The following is a 20,461-nucleotide window of genomic DNA, read 5'->3' on the forward strand; positions in this document are numbered from 1 at the left end:
GGGCTAGGGGTCCAATCGGAGCTGTAGCTGCCAGCTTACGCCAGAGCCACAGCAATGCAGGATCCAAGCCGCGTCTGCAACCTACACCACAGCTCACGGCAACGCCAGAACCTTGACCCACTGAGCAAGGGCAGGGATCGAACCCGCAACCTCATGGTTCCTAGTCGGATTTGTTAACCACTGCGCCACGACGGGAACTCCTGTGCAAGTTCTCAACAACGACCCGTCGTGCTTAAATTTCTCCCAATTTAAAACTTGAATTCCAACAACTCAAATGTCCATCAACAGATGATTGGATTCGGAAGATGTGGTATATATACACAATGGAATACTACTCAGCCATAAAAAAGAATGACATAATGCCATTTGCAGCAACATGGATGGAACTAGAGACTCATACTGAGTGAAATGAGTCAGAAAGACAAAGACAAATACCATATGATATCACTTATAACTGGAATCTAATATCCAGCACAAATGAACATCTCCTCAGAAAAGAAAATCATGGACTTGGAGAAGAGACTTGTGGCTGCCTGATGGGAGGGGGAGGGAGTGGGAGGGATCGGGAGCTTGGGCTTATCAGACACAACTTAGAATAGATTTACAAGGAGATCCTGCTGAATAGCATTGAGAACTATGTCTAGATACTCATATTGCAACAGAACAAAGGGTGGGGGAAAAATGAATACGTGTAAGGATAACTTTATCCCCTTGCTGTACAGTGGGAAAAAAACAAAAAACAAAAAAAACCCTTGAATTCCACATCTCCCTCCAAGGTCAGCCTGGCCAGGCCACCCCAGGGATGGCTGAAGAACCCCCAGAAATCATCCAAGCATTTCTTTGCCCCACTCTCCCTGAAAACAGCCCTGTGGATTGCCCCACAGCCTGCCAGGCAGGCAGCGAGCAGGCGGGCGGGGCAGGAAGCCCCTCTGCCTTGTAAACACCATGTCGCAAACAGACACTTCCCCAGGCTCCTGTCAAGGCGGGGTCACCAGCCTGGGAGTGGTTTGTCTGGGGGCCGTTTCCAGCTTTCAGACCTAACAGAGCGGCTGTCTTAGATCTCAGTCACCTGGCGGGCGGGGTGAAGATGGAGTCGGGTCTTAGCAGCTGGAGTTTGCCAGGGGCTCCGGGATCTGAAGCAGCCCAGAGAAGGACATCGGCTTTGTCCCGCCTGTGCTGGAGTGTCAAGATGCCTGGTTTTTCCCCTTAGATGCCCACAGAATCCCTTAGATGCCTGAACCCCACAAAGATCTCAGATATGGGGGGCAGCCCAATCCGCCAGAGCATCAACCTGCACGGCTGAGCCAGCCTCCTCTGGGCTGCTTCACCCAGGCAGTCATTCACTCCGCACACACCCACCCAGCACCATCACCCCCTGGCCCTGTGCTGCGGGGTGGGTGCCAAACAGGCCGGGCGGGAAGTTTTCCTCACCAGGAGGGGGATAGGAGAGGCCAGAACACCCGTTAGGTCCGGGGGGGCTGAGTCAGGCGGTCTGGCCGGAGGGAGGCTGAGGATTCATGGGGAAGACCTGGTCCTTGACTTGGAAACCCGAGACCGTGGACTCTGGACTTGGCCCCGGAGGCAGGTGGCACCGAAGGCTTGACAAAGGCGTTTTCATGAGAAGAGTCTCCTGGGGAAGCAAGGGAGAGCGTGGGGCCCCAAAGGCCCCCGAGCGGGCATAGGGGACAGTGATGAAAGCAGAGTTTAGTGGCAGGAGGACAATGGGGAAGTAAGAAGAAGCAAGAACCTTCGGGGAAAGGAAGCACCCGCCAGAGGCGGCTGGATGACAGACGCCAGGGACAGGGAGGGAGGACCAAGCCGTGGATGACTGCGTCTCCAGCCCGGGAGTCTGGTTTCACCAGATGCCCCAAATAGGGAAATCTATAGAGGAGGCACGCCGTGCCAGTGAGGAGCTGGCTCTGGACCCAGGTTCCAGTTGAAATGGTGACAATGACCAACATTGGAGAGAAGGGTTTGGGTGACAGAGACAAGCCTGGGCAGAGATGGGGAGTTCCCGCTGTGGCTCAGTGGTAATGAACTCGACTAGGATCCATGAGGACGTGGGTTGGATCCCTGGCCTCGCTCAGTGGGTTACAGATCTGGTGTTGCCATGAGCTCTGGTGTAGGTCACAGATGTGGCTCGGATTCCACGTGACTATGGCTGTGGCATAGGCTGGCAGCTGCAGCTCCAGTTCGACCCCTAGCCTGGGAACTTCCATATGCTGCAGGTGCAACCCTAGAAAGAAAAAAAAAAAAAAAGCGTATCCATGGATGGCAGGAAGAGGCATGTACAGAGGGGTGCCAGGGGGTATATATGGGGAAACAGGCTCTGGGTTGGGCTGCCGGGCATCAAATGCTATAGAGGTTTCAAAGGGAGATGCAGATTGGGAAGAGGCCATTGGAATCTGCCATTACAAAGCCACCAGTGACCCTAGAGGAAGCCACCTGGTAGGGGAGCCTGGCTAGAGAGAGGCACGGTGCCACTGTGATCAGAAGGACGTGCGTCCCTGGGAGTCCTGCCCTAACATGAGGGAAGGAGCAGGTCTCCTCACTGCTCAGCCCACCAGAGCGGCCCCTGCAAGTGCACTCTGGGAGAGCAGCCTTTGAAAACCCTCGGATGTCAGAATATTGAGCCCACTGACCCCAGAGGGAGCAAGCTCAGAGCGATGAGGAGGTTGGTGGGGCCAGCAAGGACCACAGCTTTCATCTGTTCCCATCCTGTCATCTGGACACCACCCCCACAGCCCCCGGTGTTCTCATCAGCACAATAACAGGCCAAGCAGAGCTCTCAGCTTTGGGTTTTCTCAAAATGAAACTCCCAAGATGGCAGTACAGAAGTGAATGCAAAATGCAAACGAAACGCTGGCTCGGAAACCCCAACAAGAGGCCATTCATTCCCAGTGCAACCTGGAGGCTGGGCAGGTGAGCTCTGAGAGCTTACCTGGGACAGCCACTGGGAAGGGGTGCCTGCGCTGGTCCATTTCACCAGGTGTCGGGAGGAGCCAAAAACAAGAGACTCCCCCCCACCCCTGGACGTCCCGTCAATGGCTCAGTGGTAATGAATCCGACTACTGTCCATGAGGATGCGGGTTCGATCCCTGGCCCCACTTGGTGTGTTGGGAATCCAGCATTGCCGTGAGCTCTGGTGTAGGTCACAGATGCAGCTCAGATCCCACGTTGCTGTGGCTGTGGTGTAAGCTGGCAGCAGCTGCGGTTCCAACTTGACCCCTGGCCTGGGAACTTCCATGTGCCTCAGGTGTGAGCCTAAAAAGCAAAAAAAGAAAAAGAAAAGAGAGAGAGACCCCCCACCCCACCCCGCCACCAAACCCCCGAAAGTCCATCCTTCAGCACGGGATGTGGGCAAGCATCCCTGTGTCCAGAGGTGGCTCCAGGGTCTCACCACAGACACCTCGGGCTCTTGAACCACCACTGTGCTCAAGAGGAGGGGAGGGGGCAGGGGGATTTGTGAGGGAACTGCCCAGCTTTGGGATTTGTTTACTCAAGGCCACCGAATTTCCTAAATTCAAATTATGTTCTCAGAACAACCAACTTTTACACTGTCAGTAAGTGGCAGCCACTGAGATTTGGAGAACTAGAGACTCCGGAGTGAAGTGCTCTCGGTGTCCAGCCTCGTGGCTTTCGTTTCTACAAGCGACAGGCATTTTCCCTGAACGCTTCTGCCGACGGGGAACTTACTACCACAAGTTCCACTGGCCATCTGCTCTGAATTTCTCTGACACCTTCCTGGCAGCGAGCTGAGGTCTGTTTCCTTCACTGGCCCTTTGCCTTCTTGGAGAATGAGCTCCCCACGGCAGGTCCTAACCTTTTCCAAAGATGCTGCCCCTTCCAATGCCTGAAGATAAATATTATTTCTCCCCGTGTCCCCTTCTTAGAGGGACAACATCTCTGCTTCTGTGGTCATTGGTACTATGCCATCGCTACCTGGGTTGGCTTCCTCTGGCCATAAGGTGGTGCTTTATCAGCATTCCCACTAAATGCAGCCCCCGCACGGATCGGCTTTCCGAGCCTGGATGGAAGCATCTTAGCGTGAAAATGGGCCTTCGCTCAGGGGAAGGGGAGAGAAAATAAAGACTCAAGGGAATTAGGGGCTGACGGTTGGACGCCCGAGAATCAAAGATGATTCTCAGGTTCCGGTTTGGGAGCGCAGAGGTGACAAGTGTGTACCTGGGAGGACAGGGGCTGGGGGGGGGTGGCGGGGGTGGGGGGATGGAAGGAACCAAGAATCCAGCCGTGGAAGACCTAAAGGCCAGAGCTGCTCTCCCGACTTCCGAGCAACAGATCATTCATTCCCTGCACTACAAGCTGTCCCCTGGGAGCAGAAGGACACGAAATATGCCTCTGAAGTCACTTGGCAAAACCAGCCCCGCACAGCCTGACAACAGCAGCACAGAAAAGGAAAATATAGGCCGACCTGACTCAGAAGCATAGATGCAAAAATCTTAAAGGGAATCACAGCACGTCGGCACTGGATTGAAAGAATTCGACCCCTCGACCCAGTAGTTTATTCCAGAAGCGCAAGGAGGTTGAACAGAAGGAAGTTAATGATCAGACACGTCAGGCAAATCGATCTCGAAAAATACAAGGCTTTCCCCGGCAGGTGCTTCAGGTCGTGACCGACAAACCCAACTTCCATTCATGCTTTTTCAAAGCCTCCGAAATGAGGAATTGAAGAAAACTTCCTTCGCGAGTGGCACTTGACTTTAAGGCCTTGGCACTAAAGAGCTGTGACCACATGAGAGAAACAAAGCCTCAGGCTCGTGCCCGTCCCTGGGGACGCGGGCGGCCGTGAGAACGTTTGCGGCAACAGCCCCGGCCGCCTCTCTGTTCCGGGACCACCTCCATCAGTGCTGACAGCCACCAGCACGCACCGCCTCTGCCTCTCCTTTCTGCCCTTAAATCTAGCTCCCTCTTTGGTGGGGTTGGGTGGGGGTGGGGGGTCAGGGCAGAGGGCTTCTTTTAGGGACACCACTAGCCAAAGGAGCGCTCTGGAATCATCTTGGAAACAGGCCGAAATCACGACTTGATGGCAAACCCAGGAAGCGTGTCCATGGCGACGGCTCGGGAGTGGTCAGGGGCTCAGCCTCGGGCACCGCAGCCCCAGATCTCCCCCGCGAGGCACCAGCGGCCTCCTCCAAGGTCCGCAGGTGTCCATTGCCCATCATCACCCCCACTTTGTCCTGCGTGGAGCTGTGCTGAGGGTCAGTCAAAGAAATCTCTGTAGGGCAACTCCTGTTTTGGGGAAGCATCGCTTCCAATCCTGGGCCCCTTGGTGGACGGCAGAGATCTGAGAAGACGGGAGGCTTTTTTTTTTCTTTTTTTTTTTTTAGGGTTGCACCTGAAGCATGTGGAAGTTCCCAGGCTAGGGGTCGAATGTGAGCAGTAGCCACTGGCCTATGCCCCAGCCAGAGCAAATACCAGATCGCAGCCGCATCTGACACCCACACGGCAGCGGGCACCGAGGTGAGGGTTCGAACTGCATCCTCAGGCACACTAGTCAGGTGCTTCACCTGTTGGGCCACAATGGGAACGCCAAGACCCTGAGGCTTGAGGCAAAACTGTGAAAGCTGTGTGCTTTCGTGCGGGGGTGGGGTGGGGTGGGGTGGGGGCAATGAGAAGTTGATTTAACACCTCAAACCCCTCCGGGAAGAGCTGTAGGGGCAGATGTGATTGAACCCGAAGGTGCACCGAGGAGGTGAAGGGGCCTCAGCCAGGCTGCGTGGAAGTGGCTGTGGGAAGAAGGGGCCGGGGGAAGAAATGCCTGATTAAGAATCAAATTAAGAATCCGTAGAGATCTCGTGCTTCTGGGAAGAAAACGGGATGAAGAAGAAGGATGTGGGGGCTGAACGGGGGACGACGTCTTAGAGAACAGAGAAGATAAGGGTTGCTTAATCCTGCAAGAACAGCAGCTCCGGAGAAGGAGGACGGGGCGATCGCCCAGCAGACAGCGCGGTGGTTTTCTGCGGACCGAGACCCTCCGCTGTGGGTGGTCAACGTGAAGGCACAAATGCCAGAACTCCTTCCAGAAGCCCCGGCAGCAGCAACGAAGCACGCGCTGGGGTGATGACCAGTGCAGAGGAAAAGGGAGGTGCCGCCTAATCGTATTTATAGCTGTTATGTCAAGAAGCCAGACCTTGGTGTATGGGGGAGGGGCAAGGAAGGCGGCAGTGGGGTGCAAGGGGGGAGCCTCCAGCCTGGGCCCGAGTTTTCTCACCTGGTTCTCACAGAAGAGGAGGGCCCCACACCCCACACACATTGGGAAGGAACACCAGAGAGGGGGCAGCCAGAGGGTGCTCACTCTGGTCTGCTCAGTGTTAGGGATTATTTTTATTAGCATTGTTCTTTTCTTTTCTTTTTTCTTTCTTTCTTTTTTTTTTTCTTTTTAGGGCCACACCTGCAGCATATGGAAGTTCCCAGGCTAGGGGCCAAATCCGAGTTGCAGCTGCAGGCCTACACGACGGCCACAGCAACGCCAGACTCTTAACCCACTAAGTGCAGCCAGGAATCGAACCTGCAGCCTCATGGATACTAGGCGGAATCTTAAGCCACTGAGCCACAAGGAGAACTCCCTATTTTCTTCTGTTTTTTCTCAAGTCTCAACCCGCATGTGACTTTTCAGGCAGCCTCTTCTTAACCCCCATACTATCCTCAACAGTCTCCCAGGACCCCACCATTCTCACGATGGTGACTACATGGTATGCGTCTAGGGGCTTATTTCCACCAGGGTGGGACCATTATCTGTCTCCTCCAGGAGCCCCAGATCCTGGCACATGGCTGGCACGTGGAAGGAGCTCGGTGCAGAGGGGCTGCCCCAGTGTATGGAATGTTGGGAGTGAAGAAGGGGCTGCGGAAAGCATCTCATGCACATTTCCAGGGAGATGGGGAACCGGTACCCACACACGTCTGTGGATTCACCCAGGGTCCCCAGGGCTGGGAGTGGAGAGGTCCTGGGGGTGGGGGGGGAACAGTCACACGGCCCCCTGACTCCAAGGGAGGCAGAGGCTTGTGGCTGTCACACCCCAGCCCTGCCCCCCACAAGGAAACCACACAGACCCATTTGCCTAGGTCAACAACAACAGCAGCCAGACTCCAGGACACGAAAATGAAAAGCGCACCACTCCCTCCCAGCCCCACCCTCTGCCCCCCACACCACCCTGCCCTCGGCAGCCTCCACGGTTGCTGTGTGTGGATTTCTCGCCTAGGAGATCCTGGGGGGTTTCATGGGGAGAGCTGAACAGTCGTGCTGGGCAGCAGGAGGCTCTGGGGAGCAAGCCACCAAGTCACTGGTCAGACCCTGCAGGCTGGAGTGGCCGGCTAGCTCTCGTAGGACATGAAAGGCACAGTGAGGATGGAAGGATGGGGTGGCCAGCGCTGTGGGGTGAGGTGGGGGTTGGGAGAGACTGCAGAGATGATGAGGTTGGAGCTGGGCAGCCAAGGATGATTTCACAGTCCACCAGGCAGGTTGAGGAAGGGAAGGGCAATGTGGAGAGAAGGAACAGCATGTGCAAAGGTGCAGGGTTTGCTTGAACCTCAAAAAATGAAGCAGGGAGCTTGGACCAGGGCTGGGGGATGGGAGGCCTTACGAGCCACGCGAAGAGGTACAGACCTTCTCCAGAAGGCAAGGGCAGCTCTGAAAGGTGTGCAGTTGGCAATCCACTCACATCACCATGGCAACAGAAGAGAGGCTGCCCTGGGAACTGGGGAAGGCTGGAGGCTAGATGCTGGAGGCCAGACTCTAAAGCTCAAAGCCTAGGACCCCAGCTGGGAGACCCAGTAGATTCAAAGGTGTTACCCACGTCTTCCCACTCATCAGCCCCCGCCCTCCCGGATCGTGGGCACATCGCTACAGCTTTCTCTCACTTATCCGGAAATCAAGGGGCTGAGAACCCCGCCTATCCAGAACCCCCCAGCCACTAGCCTGGAAGCAAACCGAAAAGACCTAATCGGTGGCCACCACTCAGGCCCCCAAAGCCATGCCCTACAAGCCACGCTCTCCACACCCACGGACACAGGCAGGCGGCCAGTTGGGCTGGGTCTTCTCTGGTCTAGAGCAGACGCCAGAGTCAGCCCAGATCTGGCACCTCCAAGTAGTGCGGTCTCGGCCCTGAGTTTCCTCCTGCATGAAGTGTGGATAATAGTTGAGGCGACCTCAGAGTGTGGCTGTGAGGATGAAAGGAAACAAAGAAGTACTCAGCCTACCGCCCGACACCATGAACTTACAGCTAACGAGGAAAAGGACGAAAAGCAAGACAGGAGAAATTTTGTCCAGAGCGGGTCCAGGGTACAAAACAGCAGGCAGATGTGCTGTGTTTTTAAAGGCCAGAAACCTACTTCCCAAAGATTTCCTTTAAAACTGGATGCAATGAAAAGCTTTGGCATTTAGGAGCTAGAGCTCCTGGAAAAAAAGGTGACGTGTACAAACTTACTGAGGATGACGAGATTCTGTGTGTACCCCCCCCACACACACCGTATTTGTAAAAGACACGTCGTCTTTAACAGAAGCAAATAAGAGGTCATCAATTGTAAGATGCACCATGACTTTGTCACCAAGGAAGAAATACTGCCACCTATTATAATGGTAAGAGGCCACAGACAGAGAGATGCATCTTGATTTCAGAGTCGTTAAAATGTGAAAACAGGTACATCTTCAAATTGGCAGACTATCTATCCTATTATGTATGTATGTTTGCTATGGAAATGTCTCGTTTTCCCTTCGGGCAGAGGTCAGATGGAGTCTTTCCTCCCCCCTCCCCCCAATCTGTGCCAGGGGCTCAAAACTCAAAACTCAACACCTCTCCCTTGAGCTGCTGGTAATCACTCTATCGTGCCCTTCCAAAAGCTTCCTCTCTTAAGAAGCTGATCTAAGCTTGCAGCTCACCCACAGCTGAGCCAAACACATCTTCTTTTGCAGATGGTCCCACAGGGCTGGCCAGCTCCATCCCTTAAGGTGACTCTCTATAAACGGAGACCAACTCAGCAGCACTTGGGTGCTTGGCTGAACCCAAGCTGGAGCCTGGAGGGCTGGGCGTCTGGCTCTCCTTTTCCTACTTCTCAGCCAGCAAATCCATGACCCATGACGAACCTGGGACCATGGAGCAGCCTCCAAGGGCGGGCCTCCTCCGCAGCCTCTACTGTGGGGCCTCCCTGTCCTTACCCTCCAGTAACCCCCAGATGCTTTTCACCCACTTAGCTTCCACTTGCTTCTTCTTGGAAGAGAAAACAAGGGGGGCCTGGGAAGGAGAGGGGGCGAGGAGGCAGAAGCTTCCACGGCAGCTGGTCATCCCTCCCCTGAGAGATTAGCGAGGGGTCTTAACCCCCCCCCCCCGCCCCCCGCAAGGCCCAGCATGCAAAGGCCCCAGCGCCCTCTGAGCTACTCTCCAAAAGGCAGGGGTGGGTATCCTGAAGCGGGCAGAGAGAACTGGGCCATTCAGAACGCTCTTTTCTGTCTTCCTGGACCCACCCTGCGGTGGCCACGCTGAGGAAGCAGGTAAGCCCGAGACGCCCACTCTTCTGTTCTGCAAACGCCCAGGGAGCAGCTAGCTCGCGTGCAGCCGCCCTCCTCCCGCTTCAGTCGGTTCTCCCGCGGCCCGGCAAGGTCGCTTTTAGGACCCATTTCACAGACGGGGAAGCGGGCTCGGAGCAGGGCACTGCCACGCTCACGGTCACGCAGCTGGTCCGGGCTGGAACCCAGGCCTCGTTCCACATCACGCTGGGCTCCCAGGGCCCCACCCCAGCCTGGTCACTTAAAGAGCTTACTCGAATTTGAGAAAAATACAGATTCCAGACCCCACCCTTGGAACGCGGTGCTGTAGGGGGTGTCTGGAGACGGTGCATTTAAACAGGCGCTGGGAACCAGGGCCCCACTGGGTGGTCCCAGGCCTGGAGGAAGGAAGATAGAAGCAGCCACGCAGGGAGGGGAGAGAAGGGGATCCCGAAGGGACCCTGGGAGCAGACCTGGCCTACTTCTGGCGCGCACTTCGCCTAAACCCACCCCTTCTCTGCAGGAGGCTTGTAACTCGCTTGATACCACATCCTGCTGCTTTCATCTCGCCTTCCTTTTCCCTCTGAAAATCTCCTTCCTCCTACCGACCTGAACTGCTCGCTTATTTACCCCCAGGGGTGGGATGGGCCAGCGCGCACGCGCACGCACATGCACACACGCACCCGGAGTCACGCACGGGCACCCGCGGTGTAAACACTGGTCCTCCGACAGCGCCAAGAGCGCGGCGGCGCTCGAGAGGAGCAGCCACTGCGTGGGGGCCCACGCTCGCTAGAGGTCCTCACGGCTAAGGACCCCTGATGCCAACGCTCCCTGAGAGAGCTCCCAGGCCAGAGCTCAGACTCCTTGACCCCACGACACCAGGCAGCCTTGAAAGAGGCAGCAGGAAGCTGTGGCCACACTCGGACCGCACAGAGGCGTCCAGCAGTGGCTACGTCGATGAGGAGGGACGGTCGCCCGGACCCCGTTCCGCCTCTGGGATTCCTGGGCACACGTGTGTGCGGCCCCCGTCCCTGGCGGTGGGCCCCATCCGCGGAGCTGGCAGACAGCAGGGCCTGTCCAGCCCACCCGCTGCAGCCGCGGCTGTCAGGGCGCTCTGCTCCCCGACGGTCGGCGGGCAGCTCTGGCTCTGCCTCGAGCCCCCATGCCTGCCCCTCGCACGCCCGCCACACACCTGCAGTCCCCGCCGGGCGCCGAGCCCCTCTCCAGCGGCGACCCCCTGCGATTCCGGATACGGTCAGGACCACCGCGCCGGAGCTAGAGACGCGCGGAACAAGTCCCAGCATCTATACCGACTCGGCTCCGACCGAGCCGGGCCACCCGGGGCGGGGCCTGCTCGGGGCGGGGCCTGGGCGGGGGCGGGGCCTGGGCGGGGCCGGCCGCCCAGCCTGCCGCTCACGCCACCTGGTGGCCGGGCGGCGGCGGCGAGGCGCGAACCTGGCCCAAGCATCCTCGGAGTCTGGCCCCAGCCCCGCAGCACGTCTGAGAAGACCGTCCAGCTCTGAGCCCGTCTGCCCACGGAAGGAACAGACCCTGGCCGGCGGCGGCCAAGGCCGGAGGGACGCCAGCGCTGGGCACCAGCGGACCCCCCCCCCCCCCCACAGGAGTAAGGTGCGGCCCAGCCAGGGGAGCGGAAGCGCGGCTTTGGCCCAGCGGGAGATGGGTGGGCGGAGCAGGAGGGAGGCCTGGGGTGGGGGCTTCGGGGAAGAAGGAGAAAGGGGAACCTCCCGCGAGCTGCTTCCTTCTCTCACTGCTACCCAGCGCTCCACTTCCTCCTCCTACTTCTATTTTCTTCGGGTGCCCTTAACCTCTAAAATGTCGGCACCCCTGCTGTGCAGACTAGCGCTGGGACCCTCCTCATCCTTCAGCAGAAGCCTTTCTAGAATTACCAAGCCAATCCAGACTTCCAGCCTCTGGCCCGACTTTCTCACCTTCCGGCACCAGTGGCTGCGACGTCAGCCATTTCTCAGCTCCTGAAGCTGGGAGGAGGGGTCGTCTGCAGAGGCCAGGCCCCCTTCTTGCCGCCCCCTTTCTCCCCACAGGCCACGCGGCCGATGTCATTTTACCCACAGCTGAAAGAACTCTTTGAGGAATCCTGCACTTCCCCGTCCCTCCGTTTCCTCATGACAAAGTGGGGATCATTTGCCAGGCAGCCCCGACATTGAGAAAGAGTAACAGTTCATTTCACAGCTCACAAAGAGCGAGGCTGGAATTTCCATTTCCACTTTAGAATGGAGCTTGGTGTCACAATATCTGTCCCAGTGGTTCCGCGCAGCCCACAAGGTCAGCCGTTATTGGTGGTCAGAAGCCACAGCCCTACCTGAGGCTTTGAGACATGTGGAGGCCAGTGAGTTTTTTCTTGGCTCGCTAAATACCAAGAAAAAGCAACTTCCCCCAAGGCACAGAAACAGAAATTACCCTGGAGGAACGCAGAGGACTGGTTCCAGCGCAGAGGCAGAGATGGAAAGGTGCTCAGAACCGTCCAGTGCCTCTGCCCCTCACCCACCTCGCAGGCCCCCGCCCCCACTGTTTTACAGATAAAGAGCCAGAGCCACAAAGGCGGTGAGAGGACAGGCCTGATGACAGGTGCAGGCCCTGCGACTTGAGGACAGAGGGCAAGGACTCTGGTCTCCCAAGTCTCTGCTTTTCCCACGACAAAGCAGAGAAGGGGGACCCTGGAGACAGCCCAGGGCTGGCCAGATAGGGAGGAAGGGGTTGGACGGCCCTAGGAGCCGGAACTGAGGAGCACAAATAACAGGTGCGTGCCCGATGGCCAGGGCGGAATCTGAGAGCGCTTTGAAAGCTGAAGGAAGTGCTGGAGGAGTTGTGAGATCCTTGCCGTCTTCCCTGTTCTTGGTGTTCCTAACACTGAAGGTGGAGGAAAGCGGGAACGTTGCCCGTTAGAGTCCATGACCAAGAAGCTGGGCATCCCATCAAGCCCTCTTGGTCTCCTCCCGCATCCTTTCAAACGTGAGCGAGCTCGTTCTCCATCGCCAGGTGTGACCCCGGTGTTAGTCGTGCCTGGCGTTCACCCGGCCCCCAGCTCCACCTGCGTCTCCCTGTCCAAGAGGGCAGACCGACCAGGAGGTCTGGTCAGCACCTGACACCTAGTGGCCAGACCTAGAACTACAACCTTGTTCCACCCCCTTCAACTCCCACCTCTCCCAAGCTGCTGGTAGGATTCCAGGTGCCTCTGTCACTCACGTGTGTGCTGCTTTCGACACCTCTGTGGTTGCTTCACCGAAAAATGTATGTCTATTCGGATTCTCTCGCCTTTCGTTCACTGCCTAATGGTTTCAAAGAGGAGCCTACCCCTTTCTCCACTTCCTCCTCTGACCTTTACTCCTCGGTGCTCTGAAAAAGGCACCAAGGAAACCCCAAATGACAAATCGAGTTGTCTCATCCCATCAATGTGGATGAAACATTGTATAGGAAGTTCAAGAACCAGCAAACTAATCTGTAGTGATCAGCGTGGGAATGGTACTTAGAGTGGGGGAGGGGAGCAGGGTCAGTGGAAAGAGGACGTGAGTGAACTTCCTGGGGTGAGAGGTATGTTTTCTATCTTTATTTGGGGGGTGGTCGTCGTGTGTACACATGAAAAAGTTATGGAGACGTTGGCTTAAAAATTGCACGTTCCGGAGTTCCCGTTGTGGCTCAGCAGAAACAAATCTGAACTGGTAACCATGAGAATGCAGGTTTGATCCCTGGCCTCGCTCAGTGGGTTAAGGATCTGGTGTTGCCATGAGCTGTGGTGTAGGTGGCAGCTGTGGCTAGATTCTGCGTTGCTGTGGCTGTGGTGTAGGCTGGCGACTACAGCACCAGTTCGACCCCTGGCCTGGGAACCTCCATATGCTGCAGGTGGGGCCCTAAAAAGCAAAAAAAAAAAATTGCATATTCCACTTTTCGTAAATTATATTTCAGTACCTAAAATGTGGGAAAAGAAGGTCGGTGTCAGGCTTTCTGCCTCCGTGGGCCTCTTCTCTCTGCTCTCCGAGGGGAATGCCTCTTTCCGCTTCCTCCCTGACTGATGCCTTGTGTGGGTTTATGACTCCCACTGACAAAGATGAGAAAACAGCAAAATCAAAGGTATGAAACCCACAAGATTCAGGATTCAAAAGGACAGGCTCCTCATGAGAAAACATTAGGTGAACCCCAATTGAGGGACGGTCTGTAAAATCTCCAACAGCAGGAAGGTGAGAGGCCACAAAGAAAAACGGGGGACTGTCAGAGATGGTCGCAGTGAAAGTCAGTGAGGAATCTGGATGGGATCCTGGACCAGGAAAAGGTCTTTGATGGGACACCTGGAAATTTTTGAATAAAGTCTGGAGATTTGATTATAATATAGTATTGATATTAATTTCATGATTTCAGTCATCACACATATGGTGTATGATGCTAATATGTGGAAAGGTTTGTGGAAACTCTAGGTTTACAACTTAAAAAAATTTTATTGAGGTATAGTTGACTTACAGTGTTGTGTTAATTTCTTCTGTACAGCAAAGTGATTCAGATATAAATATACAAAGGAGTTCCCTTCGTGGCTCAGCAGTTAATGAACCCGACTAGGATCCATGAGGATGCAGGTTCCATCCCTGGCCTCGCTCAGTGGGTTAAGGATCCGGCATTGCTGTGAGCTGTGGTGTAGGTCACAGACATGGCTTGGATCCTGCGTGGCTGTGGCTGTGGCTGTGGCCAACAGCTGTAGCTCCGATTCGACCCCTAGCCTGGGAATGTCCATATGCCGCAGGTGTGGCCCTAAAAAGCAAAATAAATAAATATATATATGTGTGTGTCCATATATATTCTTTTTCAATTTTTTTCATTATGGTTAGTTGCAGGATATTGAATATAGTTCCTCGTGCAATACAGTAGGACCCTGTTATTTATCCATCTTTATACAATGGTTTGCCTCTGTTAATCCCAAACTCCCAATCATTCCTTCCCCTACCACCTCGCCTTTGACAACCACAGCTCTGCTCTCTGTATCTTTGAGTCTGTTTTTGTTTTGTAGATATATTGATTTATATCTTTTTTCTTTCTTTCTTTCTTTTTTTTTTGTCTTTCTGTCTTTTCTAGTGCCGCACCCTCGGCATGTGGAGGTTTCCGGTCTAATTGGAGCTGCAGCCACCAGCCTACGTCAGAGCCACAGCAACACCAGATCTGAGCCACGTCTGCAATCTACACCACAGCTCACAGCAACGCCGGATCCTTAACCCACCGAGCAAGGCCAGGGATCGAACCCGCAACCTCGTGGTTTATAGTCAGATTCATTAACCACTGAGCCATGACGGGAACTTTGATTTATATCATGTTTTAAATTTCACATATAAGTGATGCCAAATGATATTTGAACTTCTTTTTCTGTCTCACTTCACTCAGTATGATAATCTCTGGGTCCATCCATGCTGCTGCAAAATGGTGTTATTTCATTCTTTTTCATGGCTGAGTAATATTCCATGGCATTCAAGTATCACATCTTCTTTATCCAGTCCTCTGTTGATGGAAATTTAGGTTGCTTCCAGGTCTTGGATATTGTAAATAGTGCTGCAGTGACCATTGGGGTGCATATATCTTTTCAAATTGCAGTTTTGCCTGGCTGTATGCCCAGGAGTGGGATTGCTGGATCCTATGGCAAGTAAATTTTTAGTTTTTTGAGGAACCTCCATAGTGTTTTCCATAGTGGCTGCACCAATTTATATTCCCACCAGCAGTGTAGGAGGGTTCCCTTTCCTCCACACCCTCTCCAGCATGTGTTATTTGTCGACTTTCTAATGATGGATATTCTGTCTGGTGTGAGGTGGTCCCTCATGGTACTTTTGATTTGCATTTCTTTAATAGTTAGTGATGTTGAGCATCTTTTCATGTGCCTGTTGGCCATCCGTATGTCTTTGGAGAAATGTCTATTTAGGTCTTCTGCCCATTTTTTGATTGGGTTGTTTGGTTTGTTGTGGTCAAGTTATATGAGTTGTTTGTATATTTTGGAGATTACACTCTTGTCAGTTGCATTGTTTGCAGTTATTTTCCGCCATTCTGGAGGTTGTCTTTTTGTTTTGTTTATGGTTTCCTTTGCTGTGCAAAAGCCCATAAGTTTGATTAGGTCTCATGTGTTTGTTTTTGTTTTTATTTCTATTGCATTGGGAGACGGACCTAAGAAAACACTGATATGATTTCTAGGAGTTCCCGTTGTGGCTCAGTGGTTAACGAATCCGACTAGGAGCCATGAGGTTGCGAGTTTGATCCCTGGCCTTGCTCAATGGGTTAAGAATCCGGTGTTGCCGTGAGCTATAGGGTAGGTCGCAGATGCGTCTCGGATCCCGCGTTGCTGTGGCTGTGGTGTAGGCCGGCGGCTACAGCTCCGATTCGACCCCTAGCCTGGGAACCTCCATATGCCATGGGAGCATCCCTAGAAAAAGGCAAAAAGACAAAAAGAAAGAAAGAAAGAAAACACTGGTATGATTTCTATGTTTTGCCTGTGATCTCTTTTAGAAAGTTTATGGTGCCGTATCTTAACGCTTTGCAACTTTAAAAAATATAATTCCAAAACTACTTCAACATACGATCTTTAAAAAGAAAAAAAATACCATAAATCCCACAAACTTTTGAAAAACTTCCCCTTTCATTTTCTCTGTTACTACAACTTATAAAGAAAACTACATACCACACTCTTCTCTATGACATGGATTTAAAAACTTGACATAAGATCAGCACTAATTATACCCAAGCTTGAATTAAGACGGTGATATGCTCTGACAAGGTAGAGTTTATTCAAGGGATTGCAGATCATGGGTGAGCCTAAAGGGACTCAGACCTAGTCAGTGCCTCCAGCTGGACTGGTTGCCCACACGCGTACCTGGTGAAAAGTCAGGGCCCAGAGTTCCCACGGTGGTTCAGTGGGTTAAGAACCTAACTAATGTTCATGCAGACTCAATCCCTGGCCTCCCTCAGTGGGTTAAGGATCTGGCGTGGCTGTGAGCAGTGGTGTAGGTCTCAGAGGTGGCCCGGATCTGGCATGGCTGTGGCTGTGGCTGTGGCGTCGGCCCACAGCGGCAGCTCCAATTCAGCCCCTAGCCTGGGAACTTCCGTATGCCACGGGTGCAGCTCTAACAAAAAGAAAAAGAAAAAAAAAAGGAGAGAAAAAAGTCAGGGGCCTGAGAGAAGGATTCAAGGGTGGGCCTTGGGTTCCAAGATAAGGAATGGCCTTTAATGGAAGCTCCAGAAGGTCAACATAGGAGAGGCCTAGGGTCTGACCGATCCATCACCATTCTAGAATTCCGATTGTATGTTGGGAGAGGAGCTGATGGGCCACCCCCACCCCCACCCTGCCCAAGCCCTTAGTGTCGTTACGGGTGGAGTGTGACCTCTGTCCCCGGTCAGCCTCACAGGTCAGCATCGGGACCTCCTGGACAAAGAGCTTCAGGCAGAAGCCATGAGGGACTGTTCCCGTCAGGACCTTGGAGATCCAGGGCACAGCAGTGAACAAGCAGGTGAGAGGGGCGGGCGGGGTTGGGGTGCACGGGAGCCCCCCTTGAAGGCAGCTTTGCCGGAGGGCTGGAGCAGGAGTCAGGCACTCAGACGTCTCCAGAAGCCGGACAGCTCCGACTCACAGACAGAAGCGGGGAGGCGGTGTTAATTCACTAGATCCCGGCGCTTCATGGTAGCATCGCCAACGCTCTGGGCCTCCTGAAACAAACGCTATTGCAATTTCACTCCTTTTTTTTTTTTTTCCAGTTAAGTAAGGTTTTCTTTCCCTTACACATGTCTTCTGTTGTCTTCCTATGAGTTTCGTGGCTGGCGGCATCTCACATGTATCCTTTCAATAGGCCCACTCTGTGGGTTAAACACATAGGCATAGGAGTTCCGTCGTGGTGCAGCGGAAACCAATCCGACTAGGAACCACGAGGTTGCGAGTTCGATCCCTGACCTTGATCAGTGGGTTAAGGAGCCGGGGTTGCCGAGAGCTGTGGTGTAGGTCGCAGACGTGGCTCGGATCCTGTGTCACTGTGGCTGTGGTGTAGGCCGGCAGCCGTGGCTCCGACCGGACCCCTAGCCTGGGAACCTCCATATGCTGCGGATGTGGCCGTAAAAAGCAAAAAAAAGCAAACAACAATAAAAGCCATGGAGGAATACTCTTCCCTTGCACTGAGAAACATGTGCGCTCCCATTTCCCCCAGAACACATTTCCCTCTTGGCCCCTTTTGTTTTTCCACCTTTGCTGGAGGCATGATTACAGGACGTTTCACTTTAACCTCTTTCCACTGTGAGGCAAACAACCGCACAGATAGAAAAAAAGGGGAACTGACCCTTGACCCTGAGGCCTGGGAACAATGTGGTAGGGAGACAGTAGCGTGGCGAGGATGCAGATGAGGAGCCCTCTAAAGCACCCCCACCCAGGGGCAGCTTCAGCCCACTGTGACCCTGTGGCAACGCAGGACAGATGTGGTCAGATCGGATCACTGGTGAAGAGAAACCAAAAATCAGAACTCTTCATCTGAAATCGCCTGATTTTTTTTTTTTCAGAAGTGCTGGGAATGCATTTGAAACAGTATGTTACCCCCCCCAGCAGGCCACACCAGACGCGACCTCCCGCCGTTCAGTGTGTGACATCTGGTCCATGTTATAGCCGTGGGGGTTGGACCAGTGAGACCTGAGTTATTCCTGTCAATGGGAGCTCATTTGTTCCCACTGGCTCCGGAGACACAGTTTACACAAGGGGCGGGCTTCAGTGTTAAGGGTTTATTAATATAGTTCATCGTAGGAACAGGACACAGGAGAGAGACCCATATAATTATCCTAATAGGATGCGCCCTGGTGAACACTCTGGGTGACAGAGGACAGAAAGACCTTGTCGAGATGATAAATGTCTTGGTCTCAGTCCATCCGACAAAGTGATGCCTGCTGATGACCTGGGATGGCTCATAATAGAGCCACCATGCGGATAATATAGTCCTTCATGACAAAGGCCCTCCTATGACAACAAGGAGCAAACCAAGGGTGGCACACGCGGCAGAGTGTCGACCATATTCTGAAATTCAAGGGGAAACCCTGAGAAGAAAACCCATCGAGACACAAATTGGGGGCGGAAGCGTCAAGCTTATCATTACCTGCCGAACATATGATTGACTGCCTGGGAAACCCTGGCCAATGGGCAGAGGAATTTTTAGGCCTTAGGAGAGAGCGCAGGGAAGTAGCTGGACCAAAAAAGGAAATCTGTGGCTCTGAGTAGCTTCCTCTACACAGCAGGGACCAAAGAGAAAAGAGAGCTCGTTCATCCAACAACAAAAAGGCCTAAGAAAAGGAAAATCAGGAGACCCGAAGTAGCCAAAACTGTCTTGAAAAAGAAGAGCAAAGTTGGAGGACTCGGGAGTGCCCTGATTTCAAAACTTACCACAAAGCTACAGACAGATGCGTGGTGGAGAGGCCAGAAATAAACTCTGACATTTGCAATTGATTGTTGGTGAGGGTGTGCCAAGACAGTTCAAAGGGGCAGAGACTTGTTTTTCAAAAATGATGCTAAGAAAATTGGATACCCTGATCCAAAAACAAAAGGGGGGGGGGAGAAAGAAAAAGAAAAGGAGTCCCTACTTCACCCTATACACAAAAATTAACACAAAAGGAATTGAAGACCTAAATGTAAGAGTTAAAACTATACAAGTCTTAGAAGAAAACATGGGAGTAGGTCTTCATGACCTTGGCCCGTGCAGTGGTTGTTAAGATAAGACCTCAGAAGCACCAACAACCAAAGGGGCAGCGGCGGGGAAACAGATGAGGTGGACGTCATAAGAATTGAAAACTTTTGTGCTTCAAGGACACCATCGAGAAACAATAAGTGGAGTTCCCGTCGTGGTGCAGTGGCAAGGAATCCGACTAGGAACCATGAGGTTTCAGGTTCGATCCCCGGCCTTGCTCAGTGGGTTAAGGATCCGGCGTTGCCGTGAGCTGTGGTGTAGCTCGCAGACACAGCTCGGATCCCACGTTGCTGTGGCTCTGGCGTAGGCCAGTGGTTATGGCTCCAATTCGACCCTTAGCCTGGGAACCTCCATATGCCGTGGGAGCAGCCCCAGAAATGGCAAAAAGACCAAAAAAAAAAAAAAAAAAAACCAAACAAAAAAAAAACTCCTATAGGTCAATAACAAAAAACCAAGCCAACTGAAAAATGGGAAAAGGAGGACTTCCCATAGAAGCTCGGTGGTTAATGAATCTGAGTAGCATCTCTGGTGATGCAGGTTTGATCCCTGGCCTCACTCAGTGGGTTAAGGATCTGGCGTTGCCATGAGTTGTGTTGTAGGTCACAGATGCAGTTCTGATCCCAAGTTGCTTTGGCTGTGGTGTAGGTCAGTGTATCCATGAGGTTGCGGGTTCAATCCATGGCCTTGCTCAGTGGGTTAAGGATCAGGTGTTGCCGTGGGCTGTGGTGTAGGTCACAGACTCGGATCAGATCTGGTGCTGCTCTGGCTGTGGCGTAGGCCAGTGGCTACAGCTCTGATTCGACCTCTAGACTGGGAAGCTCCACATGCTGCAGGTGCAGCCCGAAAAAGACAAAAAGACAAAAACAAAAAACACTGTAGTACTGGTGTAGGCAGTGACGAGATCGTTAGGGCTAAATTGATCTGTCAGAAGCAAGTCCAAGTGGGTGTCCCGTGGTGGGGCAGCGGGTTAAGAATCCACCATTGCCGCAGCTATGGCACAGATGGCAGCTGTGGCTCAGGTTTGATCCCTGACCTAGGAACTCCCATATGCCTCTGGTGAGGCCGAGGAAAAAGCACAAGAAACACAAGTGTCTGGATTAATTTAATGTATGATAAAGAAGATAACATCAATTATCCAATAAATGGCCTAGAACAACTAATTAACCATTAGGAGAAAAGAGACCTGTGGTTTCTGCCTCAAATCTCATAGCTCCCCAAGTCCCAACTAGTTAAAGACCCACACGTAAAAGTGAAAACA

General features: G+C 53.3%; 2 protein-coding genes across 5 annotated transcripts in view; one reads left to right on the plus strand and one right to left on the minus strand.

Annotated features, from left to right (window-relative positions):
* PIK3R5 (phosphoinositide-3-kinase regulatory subunit 5) overlaps positions 1 to 10,832 on the minus strand; it is a 76,896-nt gene extending 66,064 nt beyond the window's left edge. For 3 of the 4 annotated variants that reach the window (XM_047759360.1, XM_047759359.1, XM_047759356.1), the window contains exon 1: positions 10,692 to 10,832. The gene's annotated coding sequence lies outside the window, so the exon portion shown is untranslated. The remainder of the gene's footprint in view (positions 1 to 10,691) is intronic. The other variant, XM_047759357.1, reaches the window with a different exon arrangement.
* Positions 10,182 to 17,001, plus strand: LOC125115305 (translation initiation factor IF-2-like). The gene is made up of 2 exons (XM_047759362.1): positions 10,182 to 11,128; positions 16,892 to 17,001. The coding sequence occupies exons 1-2, from the start codon at positions 10,457 to 10,459 to the stop codon at positions 16,991 to 16,993; spliced, it is 774 nt and encodes a 257-aa protein (XP_047615318.1). The 5' UTR covers positions 10,182 to 10,456; the 3' UTR covers positions 16,994 to 17,001.
* Positions 17,002 to 20,461: the final 3,460 nt, after the last annotated feature.

Source organism: Phacochoerus africanus, chromosome 14 (genome assembly GCF_016906955.1).
Source record: "Phacochoerus africanus isolate WHEZ1 chromosome 14, ROS_Pafr_v1, whole genome shotgun sequence".
Lineage (NCBI taxonomy): Eukaryota > Metazoa > Chordata > Mammalia > Artiodactyla > Suidae > Phacochoerus > Phacochoerus africanus.